This window comes from Molothrus aeneus, chromosome 2, assembly GCF_037042795.1.
Source record: "Molothrus aeneus isolate 106 chromosome 2, BPBGC_Maene_1.0, whole genome shotgun sequence".
NCBI lineage: Eukaryota > Metazoa > Chordata > Aves > Passeriformes > Icteridae > Molothrus > Molothrus aeneus.
This window is the reverse complement of record NC_089647.1, coordinates 34,438,413-34,463,730: the sequence shown is the minus strand read 5'-3', so window position 1 is coordinate 34,463,730 and position 25,318 is coordinate 34,438,413. Positions and strand designations below refer to the sequence as shown.

Sequence of the window (25,318 nt, the reverse complement as noted above, 5' to 3'; positions counted from 1 at the left end):
TTGCATGGCAGCAATGCCAGAAAGCTGAAATGCCTTTGTGTTTGCAGTAAAATGTATATAGGAAGTGAGCTATTGGAAAAATTAGTTCATCTTTTAACTTCTTATTTACTACATGTCAGATTTGTAGGATCAGTGATGTATTCACAAAATATGTGAAAGAATGTAATAGGACTCAATACAAGGTCCCTGGTGAAGGAATATTACTAGGAGCCATCTGCACTCTTTGCTGTAGTGCCATCCCAAAATTTTTCTTTACAGCCTTCAGATGGGTGTGATTTAATGCTGCTACCGAATGGTTTTAGAAGGAAAATATCTCATACAGTGTCATTGTCTAGTTTTATTCTGCCCTTCCTGGCTCACCCAATTAATTCTGAGAGCAAGAGTTGCCTATTAGGTAGCTAATGATGCAGTAATTTATGCTGGTTACATACCTCCTGCAGCTGGTAATGCATCCCAATTACGTGAAGCAAGACAGAAATCTGGAGCATTTCTTCCTCAATCTTCCTTGCTTTTATAAACAACATGCTCTCTTTTCCTCTCTGCTGTATAGATCCATAGGGTCTGTTCAGTGTTGTCCCTCCAAGGAAGCACCCCTTGACTGTGTTATGCTATAGGATGATTGTCCTGCTTAGCCATGTCTGTCCTCAGCAGGCCTGGTGACTGCCAAAGCTGGCACTATGAGCTCCTCATTTGCTCGGCATGCCCAGCTGGGTGTCATGCAGCTCGATGGGAGTAGCCTCATTTTCTATGCAGACATTTCAATGGGGCCATAGGCAATAAATCGGTGTCCTATGGCGAGGGGTTTTTCTTCGTGTCACTCACAATAAGAATTCAGCCAAAGATCCTTTGTGTTTTACCTCCGAGACGAATGTCATCCTACACTAAAACCACTTGCACAGAGGATTACTTTAACATAACAAATATTTTTGAGCTGACTTACTGACTTGGCAGCGGGCGTGCTGAGAGCACTGCGAGGCTTGTGCTGAGGATGAAGCTCATCATGCTAATCAGTGCTGCTCCTCTGCTGTCTCCTGCCTCTCTGTACCAGTCATGGCTTTGGGACAGAGCCCACCTTTCTTCATTGCTTTGTTTTGATCTCCTGTGTCTTTTTTTACAATGTGCTTTGGACCCTAAGGCTGTGATGCATGACAAGGGCTATTCTAATATGAATGTTTCTGAGGGTTTGTTCATGGTCCAGAACAAGACCTTTGCATTTATTTAAAAGAAATAGGCTGCTTTTCTTTCAGTCAGTCTGCAAGTTACAGTCCTCTCCTGGTACCTGGAGTGCATTGAGCTTGTGTGTCTGTGCTGCTGGTAAGCAAAGCTTGCAAGCATAGTTGTCAATACTTAATGCTGCCAGGCTGTTTCTGTGAGGTGCTGTGTCTCACCACAGTGGTTTTTTGGTTGTTGTTTTGTTTTTTTTTTTTAATAAGGAGATTTTATGTTGGTTAATTACTTAAACTGAAATGTTCTAAAGGCTATAAATGATAGTGTTTCCACCTTATTTTCCAAGGAGTTTTACTGAGAAATGAATAATATGATACACCTCACATTTAGATAATAATGATGAAGGTGATAAGTTAAATGGTAAGAAAGCAGGCTTAGGAGTCCCAGTCTATAAAGAATTATGTGTGCACTTGACATTACATGTCAGAATGGAGGGAAAAAGCATGTCCAAAAGCCTCTGTAAAAACAGAAGGCCTTCATTCTGGTGTTTTGAAAAGAGTAAGTCAGAGAAGGAAGGATGTGCAGGTGAGTTTTCCATGGGACAGACGAAGTTAACAAAAATCCAAAGAACGTAGATTAAAAATGTAGCAGGATTTGGCAGTAGAGAGATGTTAAGGTCTCCTGAATACCCAGGACCCGTGGAGTACCAGACTTCTCCAGTTACACCTTTGCAAATACCTTCCCTGTAACATTCCCAATCCTAATGCTATGCTGCTCAACAACCTTTAGATCAGAACCCATGGACCCCATGTATGTGTATGGCGGGTACAGGCAGGCATCAGTCTCTCTTGGAGGCTGCAGGTGCTGCCAGACTCCATGGTGGAAACACTCTGGTCTGAGCCTGTGAGAGAGGAGGGAACCAAATCCAGAACTGCTAAGACGCAGTGTGATAAATTACTGTCTTTTCTTTATGCACTGGTGGAAGCACCCAGCTCTGGTTTCAGCTGAAATCTGGGGGCTTTTCCACAAACTTCATAGCACAGGACATGCTACAGAGGCAGCACATCAGGAGCTGAGCTGTGCTTTGTGTAAGGACAGACTGTAGGCAACAACCAGCACTGAAAGTCTGCCAAAGGCTTCTGAGCTCCCTGCCACGTGTCACAGAAGGAATCAAATATTGTTCATCCCAGAGCTTGGAGGTGGCACCCCTCTGTATTCTGACCATATGCACAGGTCCCTTTCCCTCTTCACCTGGAGGATCTCCCCTTCTGGAGTTGGTTCTGGTCTAAAGAAGGAGCAAAGGAAAAGCAGTGAAGTGGTGAAAAGGCATATTTGTATTGCCTCAGGTGTGGGCATGTCTGTATGAACTCCTGGTTTGACCTGAAGACTTCCTTTTTATTACTCTTCTTTTTTTAACCAGCAGTAGGGAATTCCTCACCAGCTTGTTCTTGCAGTAGCCAGGCCAACAATGACAAGAATGTGGAAATCAACTAAGCAATTATATTCACAGTGGTGGTTAACAGCATCCCTTCATCTGAAACAAATCAGTTACAGTCCAGTGAAACCTGCTGTACCTACTGCCTGGACATAATAGAGCCCTTGTGCATTTTCAGAGTGTGCCAGACCACTTAAACAGGATCGATGAGAGGCAACAGGAGAGAAATGCTATGTTTTATTAACCAGAGACACGGAAAAATTGATATTCTTTTATTCAACCCTCTTCTACGCAGAGAATCTGCCATCATATTTATAAAGGCATTTCTCTAGGTGCTGCAAAATGTTGTAGGAATGAAGTCCAGGAGTATGACTTGAAATTAGCTGTGAACAAAAGCGATGGGCAATTGCCAAGGGAGGAAAAGTTATCTAACAGACTTGAAATTAGTGGTAGTTACTGTGATCTTGGTCACCTCTGAAAATCTGCATTATTTTTTGTACCATTGGTGTTTAATCTGTGAGCCCCAGGAGTTCATTAATTGCTTCTAAGCAAGTCTGCGAAGAGTGGTTAGGAACACAAGTGTGCAGCTGCTTAACAGCACTGTACAGACATTTCTAAAAGAACATTTGTATCTTGCTTGAAGATTATCAGAAACCTACAACTCAAACAATACTACAAAAATGCAGTATGTTATGGTAGACAGAAACTTACAGGAGTCAGCCAGTGTGCAAGAGGCAGTTGGAAGGTATGCCCTAAGGTACACTCCCAGTAATGTGAGCCCTCATATACAACTAGAGAGAATTTGATCCTTGATGCTTCCCGACCTAAAGAATTGACTCCTCTCTCTCAGAGGTGAAAGATATTCATGGTCTTTGGCTGTGCACCATAGAAACTCTTTGTTTATGGTGCTTTTATTTTCTTTTTGTTGAAATTATTATTCAGTGACTTAGTGACTGTTAGCAGGTTTGGGAGGATGCTGCAGTGGGGTTTAGCAGTGTCCAGCCAGCAGCCATACAGTTAATGCAGCTAATGCCTGCTCTTGCTGAATTTGTTGTTTGAATTACTCTTTAGTCTGCACAATTATCTTGAAAGCGAAAACAAGCTGGTTCAGAGCAAATTGAACAACAGGATCCTAAATGGGAGGGCAGTGTGAACCAGAGTAGCAAATTTTCATGGATTAATGGCCAAATTGTTGTCTCATTAAAGTCCAATGGCAGAATTCCCGTAGGCTACAATAAGAGACAGGATTTGACCCTAAGAAAAGATTCCATTTGAAGCATTTGAGTGTCTCCCAAGAGCCAATTATTAAATCAGAGGCGCCGTAATAACTGAGCTCAAATTTATTTCAGGACCAGGAAACACAGTTGGGAGGTCAGTACATGCTCATCATGTCATTTCTATGGTGACTTCATTGCAGAACTCGGCACTGGGCTGTGTACAGGGCTGACAATGAGGCTGAGCTGAGAAAGAGCCTGAAAGAATCGCATTGTAACTGATGAAAAGAAGCTGTTTCCATCAACCACGTTGTCAAGCAACTTGGCAAAGCACAAGCAAAAAAGGTCTCTTCTGGTGACTGACTTCCACCGTGTTCTTCTTCTTCCAGTGCCACCACTAGTCACCACCTGGCTCTGCTCCAGGCTCTAAAGAAAGCTCCAAGTAATCTAGTGTTTGCTGACAAAACCACACTAACAGAATATGACTGTCTCATCGGTACAATTTAATACCTGCATGTCATTATTTTCTCTTTCTCTAAACAAAAAACAAACAAACAAAAAAATCAATAGAAAAGATTCATTTACATGGCTCCATGTGAAAAATATGTTGTGTATTCACTTTTAACTTCTTTTTTTTCCTTTTGTTTGTGCATGGTTAAATAGAAGAAATCAACTGGTAGAAGCTTTCCCAAAATGCCATTTTACTTTCAGCACTTTTGTTAGGGACATTAACCTCCTACAGATTCTGGACTCATTTAAAAAATTATCAATACCATGCATGTACACATCCTTTTAATAAACTGAGATGTTCTGAGCCTTAGAAATTGCAGAGAAGGTCGCAAAATTAGAAGGTGAGGAACCTGGTTGTCCAATAAACTACAAATCTAGAAAAACTCACTTAGCCCCCTCAACAAAATTAATCCCTGTAGCAAAAGCAGCTCATGAGTTACAGCACTGTGGTGCAGAAACAGCATCCTGCTGGAGTAAATGATCTGGAGGGAAGTACTGGCTGTAACAAGAAGGAAACCTAATTTTGTATTTTGTCTTTATTTTCCTTAATGTTCTTTCTCCTTGGCTGGCAATGCTTATGCACATGTACAGTGTAAGCAAGTTCTTGTTGTAAGAAGACAGCCCCAGGACATTGTTTTTAGTTGAGCAGCCAGATAAGCTTGTCTAGATCCATTTATATGTATTCTCTTTTCCTTTCCCAGATGCCTTTACTGTAATTTTATATCAGGGCTATTTGGCAAGGTCTCTTTTAAATAAATTTTTATGGCTGCTTTTTTTCTTGTGCATGTGCGTGTTTGTGTCTGTGTGTGTGTGTGTGTATACCCAGCCTTGCAGGATAGCGTTATGAAAAAACCTAGTTAATAAAATAAATAAAATACAACCAATTGAGAATATGTTTTTTCTTACTATCTTTCCAGTCAGACTTGTGGAAGTATTTAGACAGAGCTATTTTAAATCTCTGGGAACTGAAAACAATGAAAATTAGAGACATGTTTTATTAACATATCTTTGATAATCCAAGTAGGTATATTTATGCATCTACAAGTACCTAAATGCACCTGGAAAGTAGAACTCTGTTTTCACTAAGAAAATGAAATTTTGTTTTCATTTCGTTTTCATTTTGACTAAATGGATTTTATTTTTGATTCATATTCTTGGTAAAAGAATGGTGAAGGAAAAACCAGTTCTCCTTTATCGAATATAAGTTGATTTTCCATCTTTGTGGCTAGCCCAAATGGAGAGAAAATATCGTACCTGAAAACTAAATTCAAATTCAAAGAACCTAAGTTGAGGGCATTTCAGAATAGCAGAAATTAAAATATTTATATTTGAAAGAATGCACTTCACTGGCATTTGTACCTGATACTGAATTTGGCTCTGTTGATTCTACATAAATTAAAAAGTATGAGATTTTCTTCTTAGACATGAAACTTAATAATGCAGCATTTCTTTTCTACAAAAGTTACATTTGTTTTAAAAACCTTATGTCTGTAAGATCACATAATTGTATAATATCTCTGTCTGGAAGTGACCCATAAGGACCACTGAGTCCTACTCCCTGCTCCTCACAGGACCTTGCAGGTTTAGTATGATTAAACCTTGGTATGTCTTGCCATTGCATCAATTTCCACTTAAAGGAGGCTTTATTTTTTAAGAATAATGTAATAATTGTCGTTGCTTGCATTTATGTTTTTTTCTAGCAAAAAAATTCCAACGACTTAGCGTATCTGATCTGCTCTGGATTCAACATGAGTTTTGCTGTGGAGCCAGGGTTTTATCACTGGAGTCCAGTTTCTCTTAAGCTGGGAAGAAGGGCTAGGCTAAGGGTTAAGCCAAACTCTCTGGCTAAGGAACAAAAGAAGCTTATTCCACTTTGCTTTCTGTTTCTTTGCTTTCTGTACATCCAGGGTTTGATTTTGCCAGGCCTAAATGTCAGCTTCATCATTTCCACCCTAGCCTGCTGCTGAGTGAAGGCCTGCATTAGGCTCAGAACAAATCTGCAAGCTTTGGACAGAAGAGATGGCTTTCAGAAAAATTTTTAAATTTGTTCTAGCAGAAGGATTAACTCAAGTGCTTTTGTCTTTAGACAAGCAACTGCTCATCTTTAGACTTCATATCACTGATTTTCATCCTGGGACTCAGACATCCTCTTCCTTCCCTTGGGGAGACACCACCCTCCTTCCCTTGGAGACACCACCCTCCTTCCCTTGGGGAGTCCAGACTCCATCTCTGGTTAAGCTCTCTGTTGTGCTTTGAGTTTTTGAAGAGTTGAGTTGATAGGACTTTAGGAATAAAAGGTTGTTTCAAATTATTAGGGGTGTTGTTGCTGAAGGGAAAGGCTTTTGGTTATTTCCAGAAGGCCCCACCCAGGATCTTCTTGACATTCTCTGAAAACTTCTTCCAGAGCTAGATATCTTTGACAACATATATGAAGCTTGCACACAGTTTGCCTTGGGATGTGGTGTGTGCCCTGCCTCAGTGCACCAGACATTGCAGTGGTTCAGAGACCAAGCTCTAAGTCAAAATTCAATCTGTATTCAAGAGCTCGGTCCACTAAATCTTAGTATGGGTTGGAAGCAACTTGAGAGATTGATTTCTTTAAAAAGAGAGATTTAACATTGTTGACTGAAATAAAGTGTGTACACTTGAACAGAAGGCTGTGAACTCACAGCAGCCACTGTCCCAAAGGGAGCAGGTCACCAGTGTATGCCAGCAGGAGTGATTTTGTGATCTTAAAATAAATTGTGTACCAAGTTGCCTAACACAGCCTAGAGCAATAAATGTGTAGCAATTGTCTGTAGGATTATCTTTGGTTATTACTGACATTATTTGTACACAGAATGCTATCATGAAAGTACTAACAAGTTACTAATAACTGTGAAAATAATCAACTTTTAGTGCAAGTTTTTTTTAATTGTGTGCCGAAGCAGCAGTCAGGTTCATCCTGCAGGTTTGGCACTAATGGTGTTCATTTCCTTAGCTTCTGGCACACGTACATCTGCTATCAGCTAGAAAAAACAAAAACCTTGCTTCAGGAAGTCATCAGAGGAAATACAATAAGTGTGTCAGTACTGCAGCCCAAACAAAATGTTCACTGACGTTCTTGCAAGCTCTGAGTGATACATCCTGGAAATAGCAAGAGCCACGAGATAATCTGGCATTCGTTATCATCTCTGCCACATAAGTTCTTTGCATTTTCTGTGAAAGAAAACCAGAAGAGAGAGGACAGAAGAAGCATTCTACATCTGTGTTGTAACAACACAGTAGAAACTGCTCTACTAGTGGAAATGCACTTGAGCTTGGAAATGCTCGTGTCCGAGTGACCGGGAACTCCCCTTGGGCTCTGGAAAGAGTCAGCTCCTGGGGCAGTGCTGACCCTGCTGGGGGGGCTGAAATATCCCACTGGCTTTCTCCTGGCCATTGTATACTACTAGACACCTGCACCAAAAATCGATTTCTCTGTTTGCCCACACCAGTATCAGGACTGGGATTTCATCTCTCTGGCTCATGGGCTTCTGTCCAGCCTATGGCTTTTATTCACTTGAGAGGCTGCTGATACAGTTGTATGCACATTTTCAATAATTGTTCAGCTGCTCAGCTTCAGGACTTCCCTCCAAAAGAATCCTTAGTTCATCAAAATCAGTGATGGATCAGTCAGTCAAAACTGCCAACCTCTTCTCCTGGGTTTGGAAGGGATGCTGCTGTGTGGCAGCAAGTCAGACACACTGCCAGAAAGTAAGTGATGTTGGTTAATGACTGACATGGAAAAGTCAGCACTTCTGTGTACCTGTGGGACAGAAGACAAAGCTTTTGTAAGCACACAGAAGACATTCCATATGGACACATACTCTGACAACCATGCTTTTAGTGTGAGGAGTAACAAAGCAGAGTGTGACTTGTTGGGTTTTGTTCAATGCTAAATGTAATGGTAACCTACAACTTCAGGAGTGTTCCCTAATTCCGATTTTACAGATAGTATGATAACTTCTTACATCTGAGTTTCAGGCCCAGGAGGAAGATGCTGGATATGATAAAACTCCATATAGCCATTGACAACTGCCAAAATCATGCTGATGGTGAATTGTAGCCTCGTTTTCCCCAGAACACAGACTCTTGGATTGGGTTGGAGGGGACCTTAAAGATCATCTAGTTCCAGCTCCCTCCCATGGGTTAGGATGTCACCCACTAGACCAGATTACTCAAATCTCTATTCAAAGTGGCCTTGAACATTTTCAGGGATGGGACATCCACAGCTTCTCTGGACAACCTCTTATAGTGTCTTACCACCCTCACAGGAAACTAATTTCTCCCTAGTATCTAATCTAAACCTGCCCTCTTTCATTTTAAAGCCATTCCCTCTTGTCCATCACTACATGCCCTTGTAAAAAATACTAATAGTACTCTAAAATAAGTCTTCTTTATGTCCAATCTAAACCTACTCTCTTTCAGTTTAAAACCACTAACCCTTCTTCTATCACAACAGGCCCTACTAAAAAGTCTGTCCCCATCCTTTCTATAAGTGCCCTTTTTATTTTTAAAGGTCAATATAAGGTCTCCATCCAACTTTTTGGTTCTCGCTATCCAGACCTTCATTTATTTCAAACACTGAGAACTTAAAAGTTATTTTACATTTGCTTTATTTTGATGTTGCTGCATTACTGTGATGCCAGACAGAGAAGAATTAAAACCTTGGTCTCAAACCTGAGTTTGAGGGGTCTATTCCTAAAAATATGCCGTGCCTACAGGTCTTTCATGGCAGGCCACAAGAAAAAGTCATGTCAGCGTATTTGCGGATTCTGGCTCTGCCCCCAATGCTTCCCACACTGCAACATTTCTTTTTAGCGGGGCAGCTGTTACTAAGTTGAAACCCCACTTTGAATAGCAGGTTTGGAGGTTTGATTGGTGTCTCCTGACTGAGGTGCATGAGTGTAATCAATCCTTTAACCATAATCTTTACCTGACCACCCATATATCAAATTATTTTGGGATAACACTTGTTTATTCAAAGAGCCTGGACTGTTTGTTACCTTTACTGCAGTCACGCTTCTTCTTTGTGTCATTTAGCCAAATTGTTTTGGGTACAGAGGAATGGATGTTCTGCTGGAGGAAGGAAGCCACTGCTTTGGCCTCGGACAATACTTGTTTAAGCTAGGACAGGCTGGAGTAATTGAGAAGAGGTGGACAGGCAGCAGCCATGCCAACAATAATATTGTTTGCATTTCAAGCTATAGCATCTAATGGGACCAAGAACAGAACCAATTTATTTCGAAACTCATGTGAAGGTTTGCCAGAGGGGTGATTTACAGCTTCCTAGCAATAATGAGCAGTTCAGCTGTCTTGACCAACATGTGGTCACGCATGTTACAAACTGACATAAATATTTCATAACATCTTGCTGCAATTGCTGTCCCACAGAAATGTTTGTCAGACAGCTCAAGGAATCAAAAGGGGTTTAATCTTCAAATTTCATCTCCAAGTAATTTTGCATTCTCTTTTTTTTTTCATTCTGAACTTGGATAACTTATTTCATACTGTCCTTGATTAAAAACAGTTGGAAGAGGAGGATGGGAGTTTCATTTTTGAACTTTCTTTTTAAAAATCTCAGGAACTTTATTAGGTATTTAATTTACAGTTTATAGAGCAGTGTGTGCTTCTGAAACTTGAAGTGGTTAAGCTCAGTCTTGAGAAAGTGATAAGACTTAAAGCACTGGTATGAAATTAGTGGTATTTTGTCACCTGGAATATTTGGACATAGTGTACTCACACCATATAGAAACAATGGAACTGAAATTTTGAGGAGCAAAGAAAGTGGAAAATAAAAGGACTGTATAATTGGAAGAATATTTAGAGGTCCTGAAGAGGAAGTTTGATAGAAAGGATGTATCATTTTGCATTGTGTTTCTGTAGAATTGCAGCCCAGTTGCTTCGGTGTCAGGGCCAAGTGTGCCAAGTGCTGAGCATTCAACTGCCCAGGATTTAGCAACAGCTCACATCCAGTTGTCAGTAAACAAAGCAGGGAGAGTGCACACAGAGGTGATGAGAGCTGGAGACAGAGGGTCAGACTTCATGTATGTGAGCACTTCATGCATCTTCCTTTTTCCTCTGTGCATTAAAAGGAATAAAAATTTTGAAGTAAATTGTTCAGACAAGGAGGACAAGGGGATGGGTCATAGGGTAGTCATGACAGGCCAGCTACTCTCCTGGTGGTGCCAAAAGTAGTTTGGACAGTTAGAGGGCCCATGTGTGCTTAGGAAAAACATGTGCTTGGCAAAGAGACAGGCCCCTGAGGTCAGCATGGAGATCGTTTGGGACTGGCTCGAAGCTGGATTGGAAAAGAACATGCATTGGGGCTGTTTGTATATATGTACACACACACACGCGCACACACACATATTTGTGCATGTGCATATAAACCTTTAGCTACCTGTCAGTCTTATAAAGGGGTTTTGTGAAATGCAGCTGTAGAGATGCTGGAGTAAAGAGAGGAAAGCAGCTTGCTTAATGCCTTGAGAGACAAAACCACTGGAGGGTTGAATCTCTGGAAGGCTGAGAAGTGGGAAGAAAAATCTCAGCATGGCACAGAGCACAGCTAAATTCTAAGGTGAGCTGCCAAATGAAGACTGCACAAAGATCTCCAAAGGGAAGCTGGACATCCTTGATTGCCGTATGCCTCTGGCGTGTTCCAGTGCCAATGGGCACTGCACTGGGGGATGGTTTCTCTGTTGAGCCCCAGCACAAGCTGCCTGGGTTGAAGTCCATCAGTGACCTTGCCACGCAGGACTGCAGAAGCAGCAAGAGAAAAACAAAAGTTGTGCAAATTACTCAAATAGGAAATGGAGGCTCACACAGATTTCCTTTGGGGTGCTCTGTGTTTACCTGCATGTTTATTGCCTTCGAGTGGTGGTTGTATCATTAAATGAGAGCTCAGCGTGTCTTTTCTAGTGTGTTTGTTTTACTAAGATGGCAAATTTCTTAGTTAGAGCCTTGTCTGTTTCTCTTGTTCCTGATTTTTAAAAGACAACATTGCCTTTCTCTAGAATCCTTTATCTGAGAGCGTATCTGAATGTTTTGTAAACATCTCAAATGTTCTGAAGCCGACATGTGTTAGATCTCCTTGCACAGCTATCAAAATCATGGTTCAGGAGCCAAGCCTGCTTCTCCTGGATTAGACAAGGATGTGCAAAGAGCATCTGGTAATGCTCAAGAAGCTGCTGCTATGGTTCCTTTCTACAGAGCTTTGATAGAAGTAGCATGTGAAGGAGGACAGTGACAAGGACATAGGAATGCTACAGCAGAGAAAACATGTCCGGTACAGTCAGTAACAAAACTACTCTTGCTTTCATTCGGATTCCGCTTCCATCCAAGCTGTTTTTTTGTGAAACAGCTAATTTTATGACTGAAGCAATGTTTTTCAGTGTTGTTTAACAGAATACAGCATCAGAAATCATCCATGAATTGTAATCCAGTTGCAGCCTGTGTTTGGAGCAGCCCCATTTGCTGGGGTGGCAGTAGCAAAAGAGATACAAATTGCAGAGAGGCTCCCACGCTCCAGACCTACAGCATGGTGCAGTTTGTGTGCAAGCAGTAAGTGCACAAGTCTCATTTTATGTGATTTACTCAAAAGGGACTTCAAAAGGAAGTTAGTGCTCTCAGTAGCACCAGACACAAATTGTATGCAACCACAACTCACATGGTCAGCTGTGTGTACAATTGGAGAAGTTTCCCAACATTGTAAAACTGGCTTTTAAAACTATTTTCTTGATGTTTTGGACCACATTTAAACCTTAGAATTGCCTTGATCTTTCTTCTCAGACGTAGTTGCTCTTTCAAATTGATGATGATGGCTGGTTTTCACAGGCTTGGGAAAGCAAGCATTGTCATTTGTGCTGCATTCTTCCTGTCTAGTGGCAACATTATGTTTGGGAGAAAAGTGTGTCTCCAGCATCACAGTAACTGAAATATTTGGGTTAGTGCTTGGCAAACTGCCTGCAGAAACTGATTTTACCCTGCCCCCTTTCCTCATGAAAATAAATAATAGATTTCCCCTTAGCTGAGACATGGGCATCTGGACTATGAGATATTTCTATCCTGGACTAGCTTGTTTCCCTCACTAATTGGCATGAAAAGCTGTGACAGTTGTAGGTGTAAAACTGATGTGGAATTATTTAGGGAATAAAGTCGGGGAGGCACCAGGGAGTCTTCCTTTGCTTTGGATTTAGGAGGGGCAATCCACCAGAATCTGTGTGCCAGGATTACATGAGATACTTTTGGTAAGGAACTGAGAATTTGGGGTTTGCCTTAGGGTTCTGCGCAATAGCTTGGCAGTAGCCCAAAACCTGACATCCTCATTGCTGCTTACTCCATCAGGCCACCCTTGTCTGCAGTATTTTGCTACACATGAGAGGGAAACCAACAAGTGCTTCATAATTTAAGTTGATCCAGGCAGGAATAGTCTTCTACTTGGTTGTTTGCATGCACGATGTGTCCCCCACCATTTGGGATTCTGTAGTGCTCTATTGCTCTTTGTAATTTCTCAGGATTTCTCTGGGGTTTTTCTTCCCCATGCCATCACATTTTTCTGTATATGGCAGTCTTGTTCTCCCTGAAGTGATTTTACTTTTCTCCTTTACCAAAAGACATTGAAGCTTGTATGTAGACACGTCATGCATATAAACACATTTGTGAATCAAGTCAAAATCAAAAGACTTATCTATCCCTCCACAGAGCCAAAGAAATACACCCATTACCTTGGCTAGAACTTTGTGAGGATCTTAACATTACTTTTGTGGGAAGAAGCAAGGGTGCCAAAGAAGCTGTTCTTTGGGGAATTTTGTGTCATTCATCTTTTAAAAATCTGTTTTTCTCAATGCAACAGAAACTTATTTGCAGACAAAACACATTAAGTCTATAGCAAATAGATTCATTTATTTTTTTGATATGGAGGACAAATTGCTGCCCTGGAGCTGATAAACTGCAGGAAATCATAATGAGGTCTCTACTAACTTTGGTATAGAGCTGTACCACTGCAATCTGAAATCACAGTTCAGGGCTTGAGGAGTTTAGCACTGCAGTTCTTCCTATGGATTAATGACGAAATCCCTGAAGACATTTCTCTTATGAGTTTTATTTATTGAAGAAAATCTCCTGCAACACGTGGAAACAGCACAGCTTTTCTGCTTTTTGCCTGGGACCCTGGCACATCTTGCAGCAGGAGTGTCCTCATCAGGAAAGTGGTTACTTCTGTGAGATTAAACTGTGCAGGATGAGATCCCTCTGGCACAGGGGCTTTGTCATCTTCCAGTTCTGCTCAGTTGTACATTGGTGTAAATCAAAAGTCACTGAGAAGAATAATAGAAATGTAATCCAGTGAAAAAAAGTTACTTGCACAAAACAAAAGAGTTACTGGTAAAATCTCATTAATAGTAGGGACAACATACGTTGTAATTGAATTAGAGGACCCCATTAAAGATGGTTCCCCAGGAACTAAAATGAACAGAAAGTTGAGTTGCTTAATTACCTTTGTCTTGGAGTTTTTAATAGTGTTCCCAGGCTCTGTGGGAGAGGAAGGAGAAACAATATAAAAGGATTAGAAATCCACTATTATATCATTTTGTGACAAAGGGGATGGCTGAGAGTGAGGGATTTTTCAACCAGTGACTTCAAACTCAGAAAGAGGAATAGGCGCTGTGAGAAGAGTTTGTAAATCACAGTGAACAAAAGGTTTGCCCAGCAATAACTGCTGAGAAGACACAGAGGGGATTCTTCTTTCCAGGTTTCAGAGATGTCTTCCCCATACCCCAAAGCATCACAGGTTTGGGTTTTTCCTAAGCTTAAGAGCATAAACACATCTAAGTTAAAGGTAATATGAAGCTACAAGTCTTTTAAAAGGAGAAAAGAAAGAATTGCCACTCTGATGTCCCTCCCTCACTCCTTTTTTTGCACATATTTTCAGTACAGCTTTTCCCAGAGTGGAGTTCAGTGCCTGTCAGTCCCTCCACACCAGGAAGAGAAGCTTGAGTAGCTGAGAAGGAACACTGTGAAGAAGATTATCAAGTCAGTTGGAGTCAAGGAGGTCACTGTAGGATCTGATCTCTCTAGAAAAATCTTTCTCCATGTAGAAAATGGATGTTGCTCTCTGCTCCCCAGCCCATGTGCAATCTCAGTGGGGATTAGTTTAGCTTCTGATGCTGTCCCCTTATGGAAGGAACTTTTGCTTGCAGATAGTCAAAGCACATCCCTACCATAAAACTGGACAGGTGCAAAACACATTATGGAAATATATGGAAAACATATTACAGGAAAAAAAAAATCTATATAGAATAAACTTGTTGAGTTCCCTGACTATTAGGTCTTCCTTAGCCTGGCTGCTAACATACTAGTTGTGAAGGAGAAATAGATTAACTGCACCTGCTCTTGCAGCTTGCAGTGGTGATCCCTGTGTGTCGGTATTTCCCCAATGTGCCCTTCCAGCACTCTGCTCTAGTCAAACTAGGAAGTTCCCAGTTGCAGGGACTGTTGCCAAAGGGTTGGAGATGTTCACTTGTTTACTCAGCTCAAAGATTGCCAAAGCAGCTTTCACTTGCATGGATGAAGGATGTGGTCCCAAAGGTTTCCTGAGAGCTGCAGCTGGGGTCCCACTATCACAGAGGGCAATGGCCTGGGACAATATAAACTGCATGAACCCCTTGGATTGGCCATCCAAGAAGTCCCACAGCCCTCCCTGTGCTGTGGCTGCTCATTGCTCTCTAGAGCCCTGGGATATGGATAGATGCAGTAAGCCAAAGCTTTGCTCAAAAAAAATGCTCAGGAGCTGGAGATTATCTGAGTTACACTGGACTCTGGATGTTCTACACTAGGTAAAGAGTAATTCAGCCCTTGATTAGGCAACCATTACATTAAAAGTAGTTTTCTGATATCATAGGAACTATCATTTGTGTCTTTATTCCCACCTACAGAAGGCTGATCTATAACGAGTAAATGATAAACACAAGCCTTGCCAGCATCCCCCCTGCTTGTATCCAGCCCTGAGTGAAACACCCCCTTCTCACTGCTATAAAGTGCAGGTAGTGATAAAACTAATCATTATCTCTGAATTGGCTTCACCCTTCAGTTTACAAAATAAGTGGCTTTTATGGGATTGAACTGCACAGAGGGACCTGCCACGTAACAGACTTGGTGCTGTCAGCAGTAAGAAAACAGAAGCATTTGAGGGTATTTGCGGCAAGCCTTTTTCAGAACAAAACTCCTCACTTAGCCTCCATGTAGCGTGAAGCCTTGTGGGCAGCTGATATTTTTGCCTTTGTTTTTGGTTAGTGACATAGCATCTGCCCTCTCCATGCCAACTCATTTCCAATACATTTAAAATTGAATTGCAGCACCTGGCTTAGCTTTGCAAGGTTGTGGCCCATCATCTAATCATTAGACCTTTCAAGACCAGAAAAAGAGAGGTACAATATGGCTTTCAGGCAGTCTTAAAAAAAAAAGTCTAAAAGCTTTAATCTTAAACATAGCAATACCTCAGTGAATTTGAGCTTTTGATCTGGGGCAGAATGTGTTTCCAGATTCATTTCACGCTGTGCTGTTTCAGTGAATATAACCACCTCACCATGGGGTCCTGCTCCTAGGCCCTCACAGAAACTTCAGAAAGCAGCCTTAATGTTAGAGCTGGCAATTTCTATACCACTCCCAACCCTGCCACAGAGGCACTGGATGATGGACCAGCTCTGTACTGAAAGTGTTTTGGAGATTTAACTGGTTGTGAAAGCAGCAGGTTCCTCATCACACGTGTTGGCAATTGCTTCAGTATGAAGATGCTTATACTGGTATAGCTCATTCAGATAAATGCAGAGCTGCAGTAAAGGCAGTGAGTTAGAGATATTGTGTGTCACTATTGCCATACTTAGCCTTGGACTATTAACAGCACAACTGTGATTGTGTTTAAACAGCTTGGGCAGTTGGAGCAGTTTGAGCTGCTCCTGGTCTTGTGGAATGGTTGGAGATCATTTAGGCAGAGCTCAAGCCAGAAAACAAGAAAGGGTTACTGTAGTGGCCATTCAGGCTGTTGTTTCTGTAAGGCATCATGGTATTATTTTGAATAGAAATGAACTGCAATGCAGAAAGTTTTTCTTCTATTGGATGTGTGATCATTTGATGAAATACTAAAACATCTCACTGTTTTACTGTGTGGAAAATCACTGAAAGGACTTTATTTCCTATTGAAAAATTACCACAAGAAGATCTTCAGTGGTTGGATGCAGAAATGGCTAGGATACCGTGTTTCTGCCTATTCTACCCTTTTCAGAGGAGTAACCACTGCTGGTTTACTGTGTTTGCTTGCTTCATTTCTGTTCTAGGGTATGAGCAGGGGGCAGGTCTGAACCCTGACTGGCCAATCTTTGATGTGACTTTCTCTAGACAAGCAAGTCGAGTATTTACTGACAAATATTTCTGTCTCATTATCTGTCTTCCATGTGCAAAGGTCACAGGAAGTAAATGGTTAGAAATAGTATTCTTTTTTACCCATTCATTGTAGATAAACTTTGACATTCACAGTAGCTGTATTTTCCCTGATGAGGTCTAATATTGGCAATGTAAAGCCAAATATTGATGCCAAGCTGATGTCCCGTGTTGATCTTAGTCTAGTACTTCAAAAGTCTCCAGCCTGGAGAATGCAGATGATTACAAGTTTTCTGATGAGAACTTATTGCCTCTTTTTTAATTCAGAAATGATGACTTACAAAAACTCAAACTTTATCTTGTGGGAATGTACCAGTTCTGCTAGGAAACTCATTTGGGGGAAAGTTTCTCTTGTCCAGGAAGGAAATTTGGATCAGAAATGTCAGTCTTCTCAGCAGAAACAGACATGTCCTGGGTACAACATTCAATCATGACCATGGAGGCCTCAATGCTGTTTCTGGGCTTGGCAGCAGAATCCTGGCCTTCTGCCTCCCAGGCAACTGCTGACCCCTCATCTGCTGGCTGGAAGAGGAACAGTTGCTCTCTGCTATGCTCTTACAGCAAAGATTTTTGAAAATACATGACTCTATCCTGTTTCAGAGCAGAAAAAAGTCCTGTGAGAATGCTCGTAAGATAAAGATTGTTTTCAGCTATTCTGGAGGCTGAATAACTTTTCTAAAATATATGAAGACTTTTTTTTTCCTTTTAATTTGTGCTAGTGCACATTTTACTAATGAAAGGAGCGTCACAGCATGTATGTACAAAGCATGGATCTGGCAAACAGGAAAATTAGTTTAGTCCTTCCCTCTGTCCTGGCACAAGTTCCGTGGCATTGCTGATAGTTTTACAAACATTTTTGCCAGCATCTGCACCACTTTCAGGTTAGGTGGGAGTGTTGATCTAATGGAGGCAGGAAGGCTCTGCAGAGGGATCTGCACTGGCTGAATTGATGGGCCAAGGCAAATTGTATGAAGTTCAACAAAGTGAAGTGCTGGGTTCTGCAAGGCCAATGGCATCCTGGCCTGGATCAGCACTGGTGTGGCCAGCAGGACCAGAGCAGTGACTGTCCCCTGTGCTTGGCACTGGTGAGGCCACACCTCGAATCCTATGTTCAGTTCTGGGTCCTTCACTACCAAAAAGACATTGAGGGGCTGGAGCGTGTCCAGAGAAGGGCAATGGAGCTGGGAAGGGTTTGGAGCACAAAACTGATGAGGAGCAGCTGAGGAAGCTGGGGGTGTTTATCCCAGAGAAAAGGAGGCTCAGGGGCCTTGTGCTCTCTATAACCACCTAAAGATGGTTGTAGCCAGGTCAGTCTCTTCTCCCGGGTAACAAGTGATAGATAGGATGAGAGGAGACAGTGTCAAATTGCACCAATAAGGTTTTGTATTGTGTATTAGAAAAGATTTCTTCATGTAAAGTGTCATCAAGCATTGGAACAGGCTGCCCAGGGAAGTGGTGGAGTCACCATACCTGAAGGTATTTAAAAGCCATGTAGATGTGCTTATGGACATAATTTAGAGGTGGACTTGGCAGTGCTGGGTCAACAGTTGAGCTTGATTAAGTTTGAAGTCTTTTCCAACTTAAATGATTCCATGATTCTACACGTTATGTGATTTGTAAAGGAGTATGACTGCTGTGCTTCCAGGAAGGCCATGGAAACTAGTAGGCATGAGCTAATGAAGTAACATAAAAAGAGTATGAAGTGAAAGAAACACTAAGAATAGGTGTAAAAACACTATATAAATAAACCAAATTCAGATGGCAAAAGAGTGTGAGTCATTAAAGCATTACTGGTGTTGGACAGCTAATCCAAGCTGCAGGTCTGGGTGGTCCAGACCCCACACTCCCTGTGGGGCAGGACTGCCTCCAGGCCCACAGGGGCTGCATGCTGTTGCTTGCTTTCTTCTTGGATATCCTAGTTGGTAGTCCATATTATGCCATTTGCATGTGCCTTCCTTTTTTCTTCCCAGGGAATGGCTTTTACACTTAAAGAAAGGCTACAGCTGGGAATTCATGGCCTCCTTCCTCCTTGCTTCCTGAGCCAAGATGTTCAACTCCTTCGTGTGATGAAAAACTTTGAAAAGCAATCGAATGATCTAGACAAGTATGTCAAAAACATCTTATTTCCTCTCCCTTCCCCCTTTACTTTTCTCTTCTTTAAAGCCTTGAGAAAAAATTGTGGACTCTGCTTCAATGTACATGTTTCCCTCTGAGTCACTTTTTTCCAGCTCTCCATACTCTCCAGCAGCAGAATCATAGAGTAGTTCAGGTTTAAAGGGACCTTAAAAATTATCTATGCCCAAACCCTCTGCCATGGGCAGGGACACCTTCCACTTGACCAGGTTGCTCAAACCCTATTCAATCTGGTCTTGAACAGGGCTGGGACAGGGCTGGGACATCCATAGCTTCTCTGGGCAACTCGTGCCAGTGCCTCACCATGCTGACACTCAAAAATTTCTTCCTAATATCTAATCTAAACCTGCCCTCTTTCAGTTTGAAGCCATTCCCTCTTGTCCTATCAATACATGACCCTGTAAAAAGTCCTTCTATAGCTTTTATTTGAGCCCTGTTTAGATACTGGAAGTTGCTAGATGTCCCCAGCACTGTCCCTTCTCCAGGCTGAACAATGCCAACTCTCTCAGCTTGTCTTCATAGGAGAGGTGCTCCAGCCCTCTGATTATCTTCCTGACCCTCCTCTGGACCTGTTCCAATAGGTCCACTGATGTTACTTTTTTCTACCACTCCATTACTGAAGAGTTCTGGTGTACTTTGGCAACAAGAAAGAAGCAGGGCACTGAAAGTAGAGTGAACACATGTAGTTCATGTACCTCTCTGTATGCTCCCAATACATTCACTAAAACACTGGATGGAAGAACAGAAAAAAACTGACAGTGTGTCAGGAAAAAATAAAAAGAAAACAGAAGCAATATTGTATTGGCTAATCTTTCTGAGTTTTCATTGCATCCAGTATTGTTCATCAGGGTTACTGATGGAAAATGCTATTTGATTCCTGCTGTGAGGACAGTAGGGTTTGCATCTCCATCTCTCTCAGCTGGCATTGATCTGAGGACTGAGGCAGTAGGACTCTTACCCTGTAGACCAATTACACTGGCTTTTCTATGTCACAAATATCTATGTTGATCTTGAAAATTCTATATTGATAGCTGTGTATGATGCCTTTTGATGCAAACTTCAAAAATCTAAGGTTGTGCATGGGTGTAACGTCCAGCCCTTCTGAGTCATTGTGAGCTGTCACTGAGGGTAGTGGAGGTGACCAGGCCCTCTGGGAAGTTTTGCTCCAAGTACCTCCTCATGTACCAGTAGCACAAGGGAGTGTCAGGGCTTGGGAGAACTGAGTGCATACTGAATGAGCCAATGACTGCTTTTTGTGAAACTGTGAACTACCATAAATACTGATATATAACTTGTTTTTATTACTTTTAAGGTATATTATTCTTATGACATTGCAAGACAGGAATGAGAAGCTTTTCTACCGACTGCTGACTTCTGATATCGAGAAATTCATGCCCATAGTTTACACCCCAACAGTTGGCCTGGCTTGTCAGCAGTATGGTTTGGCTTTCAGGAGACCACGGTGAGTGAAGAGACTGCATTTGCAATTTTTTCATTTCATGTGAATGTTTCTTTTGTGTGGACACCATCTTTATGTGGGTGGCCCAAAACATCTAAAACTCAATCCCTCATCAAAAAGCGAACCAGCCAGCAGCTTCGTGTGTGTACATTTGATGATGAGTTGGGGAGTCGAGAATAGCGCTGACTTCTCCCTATAAACAATGAACAGAGTGGTTTTGTTCTCACACAGTGCTGTACAGTCCCCAAACAGCTTGCTGAACTTAGGGCTGCACCCCTCCCCATCTGCTGTCTCAGGAGCACCGAGTGCCCTCTGCAATGCTGTTTGAGTAATTGTTGGGTTTTGGATACATTGTGCTGATTTTGAACTTTTGTATGCACTTCCACAAACTACCCCACTAGAATCATCTTCGTAGATGATGCTCTGCATCAGTGCCTCCCTCTCTGCTCAGAACAGTCACTGTATAAATTCATGCAACATTAAGCACTCTGTACCATGTTGGAAGACCCCATTCTGCATAATTCTTTTTAATGATTAATGCTTAGATAAATCCCTTGTTAGCTTTTTGAAGTACATTTTAACATAGTCTGAAAATTCAATGGTATGGTTCAGTTTTCTTTGTAGGCTTTTAAATTTTTTGGTCCTTGAAATGTACCAGTAGTCAGATGAACATTTAAGCTTTTGAAATAGAAATTTGCAAAGTAAAGGAATGGAATAATACCATTTTCAAAGCATTTCACAGGCATGAGGTTTGACTGCAGTTTCAGCTGAGGGTAGTGCTACAGATGGGGCAAGTTCTACTGAGTCTAGGTCATGGGGGGTCCCTGAGGCACACCTCAAAGATGTAAGGGCTGTGTAGACAAGATAATTAATAACATTTTAGGTATAAGATTATCTTGGCAAACATGCTTGCTTCCCTCTTGTGATGAAAATTCCCAATAAAGCCAGTGTATTCCTTCATATGAGCTGCTCCTCATGACTGCTTTTTGGCTTCTGTCTGCACCAGGTAATTGTGTTCTGGGCCTTGATGTGCAACTTGTGGATCTGCTGGGCTGTGGAAAAGTCATTCATCTATCCAAGCCTTGATCTTATCCCCTCCTCCTCCTCAGTGTGTATGAGGAAGCCAGAGAGGGATCTGCACTTTATATAGGGGGAGGACACTAACTTCTTCTGGGCATGAGTTAAAGGTAGCAGAGATAAGACAGCCCAGATTGTGTTTCCAGGTGTTGAGCTGTGAGCGCTGTCAGGCAGAGAAGAGCACACTGATGGTTCTCAGCTAATCAATATTAATGCAGCAGCTGCTGATTCTCAGGTAATCAATATTCATGCAGCAATTGCTGCTGTACACCCACTGTGTCTTTGCCTCCTGGCTGTCTTTACCTTGCAATAAGTTAAAACAATATTTGGGAGCTTTGCTTCTTTTATTTTCCATCCATTGTTATCTTCAGGAAAGCAGGGATGTCTTTCCACATGCTGAGCTCTTTCTGCAGTTGTTTCTGTTGGAGAATTCCCCTTCCTGTAGCTCCTGTCTTTCTCATGGTTTAAATCCACATTATTTTACTAATGTGATAGGAATGTCTGTTCTCATAGTCCAGCAGTTTTGCTGCTAAATTTGGGCTGGGTCTTTTCTGGATTCCAGCCTATGGCTTCTTCAGGAAAGAGCAAATGACCATGTCCTTGGTACACTGGATTTCCTGTGGTGGGGAGTTTGTTTCCCTGAAGATACAGAATGAATTCCAGCCTAGCTTCAGATTTGGATGTAATCAAGGTTGTTTTAGCAGACTAATGTTTTTATTGTGAAAATAAAAGAGCTGTTATATCATGTAAAATGATGAGACTAAAATGAGAAGTGTATATAATATGTGCTATTTTTTTCAATCTGACTCTTACTGTCTTGGAGGATATATTTTCTGTCCTGGAGCATATTATGTACATTAGGAGTTGGCCGGCAAAACACATCGTTCAAGGTAGGATGCCAATACTTCTGCTAAAATCTCCATTTTAAAGCCCCATATTGTGCTCCAACAGGGGTGGATGTGCCCACATAGCACAGCTTATTCTGCAGTCTCCTTTGGATACAGTTAGCTTCTTCCCCATGCTAGGATCTTTCTCAGCCCCATTAGTGCTTGGCTTTATATTTGAAGGCTAAGCCTGGAAGGATCACAGTGCATGTAACTTGCTTACAAAGCAGCTCCTGTACAACAGCATCTAAAAACAGTCCCAAGATGTCCAGCAGCGCTTCTCTCAGAATCATTTATCAGAGCACATTTATCTATGTTTACATGCCCGCAGGTTTTGTTTGTCAGATACCGTTGTTGTAATTGCAGGACTCAATGCCTCTTTTCCCTTTCTTAGTCTTTATATACAAACCTTAAAGGGTAAAGCTCTCTAACCTGCACTTTTATGGGGCCAGTGGACAGAGTTCTCCTTCCAGGTCAGGGCTCCAGCATATACTCCCTGCTAGCAGATCAATCTGCTCCAAATGGAATAGGACACCTGGTGTTCCTTTCATTTAAAAAGCTATCCAGCCAGCAGTCTAAATGAACAGGTTTTCTACATTTAACACTAGAAAAGAGCTACTGGGAACAAAAACACCTGCAAGCATTCAGCTGTTCTCATGCTTATCTATGATACCCACAGTTTCCCTACTTCTTCTGATGGGCCTGAAGGCATAGCTCCTGATGCCCCAGCAGGTTCTCTGCCTTCCCCAAACTCCTACTGCCTTTCTCTTTACTAGTTGCTTTAAATCCTTCAGGCAGGATTGTTTTTCTATTGACCTCAGACTTCTTCCAATGTGATTAAGCCTCAGAGGTTTAAAATGACTGAAATAGAGGTGGAGCCATAAAATCTACAAAAATTACATTCAGGCACTGTTGCCTAAGAACTATGAAGTTTTTGCTGGAAGGTGTCTATATTGAATACATTTTTCCTATCTTGTTTTCCAGCCAGCTCCCTGGTGATTTAACAATATTTGTTTATTTAAAGCCATGTAATAAGTATTACAGCCTTCAGGCTAAAGTACAGTTTCATTTTGTATTTTGAATTTTTGAAATAAGAAATATAAATTATTATGTAATTTGTAAGTACAGGTTAAAGTACTAAACAATAGGACCTCTTCTGCAGTAATGATTAAGAACCCTGTCAAAATCTCTTTTCTATGATCAAACCATGTTAAATAAGCACAAAAGAAGAGTAACATGTCCAAAGTCTTCCTAAGCACAGGTCCTGTCTGCAGCTGTGGCCAGTAACTGGAGGAGTATAGGACTAGATAGGCAAACGTGCTCACTTCTTTGGGACTTGTCAGATTATGCTTCTCTTCGTTTTGTGTCTTGTGGTTGCAGTTTTGTTACAAAAATCCATTGCCCTCTTTGACTCACAAGTTCTGTAAAGATGGTGAGGGGACCCAGATGTTTGCGCATTGTCAAGGCCAAAGGATGTGACTGAAAATAGAGTCCCAAGGCGACAAGACTTGTTTCATATAAAGAATATATTTGTTGCAGTGTATGATGATCAAGGGTGATTCAGACTTAAGGGAGATTTCTTGCAGAGTTGTACAGCTTCAGCTCCTATGTCTGCACATGTGCAGCTTTGCAGCCTGTCTCCTGCAATCCAGCCCTGGCATCCCTTCACTCCTCCCTCCCATCACCCCTGTGCCTCTACAGATGTCCATGCTGCTGTGTAATGATGGTTCAAGGATAAATCTGGGCAGATCCAAGTCCTTTTTGGGCCAGGCTGGCAGTAATCCAGACAGCCAATTCACTTCCACCAGGACAGGAGATGTGCTGCTGCACTGAAGCAGAACAAAGCTGCTCAAGGAGTGGGGAGGGCAGGTTTCCTTATGTTCAGCAGCAGTGATAACAAAACTGGCCTCAAGCAAAGGACAGGCTATCCTAGGGTATCCAAGGAAGATGTGCCTTGAAGTGTTTGCTTTTCAAAGCCCAGGAACCCCTTATACACATCAGAAGTTTGTTAGAAGGAAAGAATGAAATGTACCAGGGCAGGGCTTGCAACTTTGAGACACTAAATGAAGGAAGGAAGGAGGAATCTTGGTTCTTTGATCCCACTAACAAACAGTCACCATTTCCTTAGGAAATGCTTCTACCACCCCTATAAGCTTTCAGACTGTGCTTGAGAGTCCTTTTTGCTTTAGAGTAAGAATATAAAGCCTCTACAAAAAAAAAGTGCATAGTAGTGTTTTGATTTTTTTGCTCTTTTTTTAATGTAAAATGCACTTAATGAGTACTATGGGGGTCCTTATGGAGCACAGGACTGAACATGTGCGATGCTATTTAAAAGGTTCGTTTTAAGCCTGAGGATCTCTTTTAATTGTGACGGTACCTTTGAAAGTATCTTTACCAATGTCCCAAAAAGATAGTAAAGAGGAAGTTTAGGGCATGGAATCAGGGTTTTATTTCTTCTGTGATGGTGAGGGGTAGTTTATTACAACCACAGTCTCTCAAGACACTAGTTGATTCATTAACACAGTGGTATTTGAAAATATAAAGTTGTCAGCTGCTCCTCAAAAGCTTTTGGCATCCCCTGAGAGTAGGGCTGGAAAAGGTGGTTGTATCACCATTGGAGAACAGTTATGGGGACAGAAGAAACTTGCCTAAGTTCACTTTTTTCCCTACAAATGTAAATATCCTTGAGAACTGCTTGCAGAACAATGCAAAACATGTTGGGATTAAGCTGAACCTGGAGAAAGCTAACAGGATGCAGATGGTGTGAAAATTAAGTCTGACAGAATAATGATCTGTGTGTCTGATGAAAAATGAGTAAATGAAACATCAGTCAACCTACGGAATTGTCTTGTCAGCAGGTCTGGCTCTGATCAGTGACTTTTTTTGTGGTGCTGTGCTGTCTGAGCAGCAGACGGGAAAGGAGGGAAAGAGGGAAAGTTACCTGCCATTTCTGGACACTTTAAGACCAAATCAAATGGAATTA

The 25,318-nt window shown here is 41.7% G+C and overlaps 1 protein-coding gene across 1 annotated transcript in view; it reads left to right on the top strand.

The window, feature by feature from the left end:
* The window catches only part of ME3 (malic enzyme 3), a 117,491-nt gene that overhangs the window by 45,406 nt on the left and 46,767 nt on the right, over window positions 1-25,318 (top strand). Inside the window, exons 2-3 of the mRNA XM_066544697.1 lie at window positions 18,753-18,886; window positions 20,228-20,377. Of these exons, the coding sequence (XP_066400794.1) occupies window positions 18,753-18,886; window positions 20,228-20,377 (284 nt within the window). The remainder of the gene's footprint in view (window positions 1-18,752; window positions 18,887-20,227; window positions 20,378-25,318) is intronic.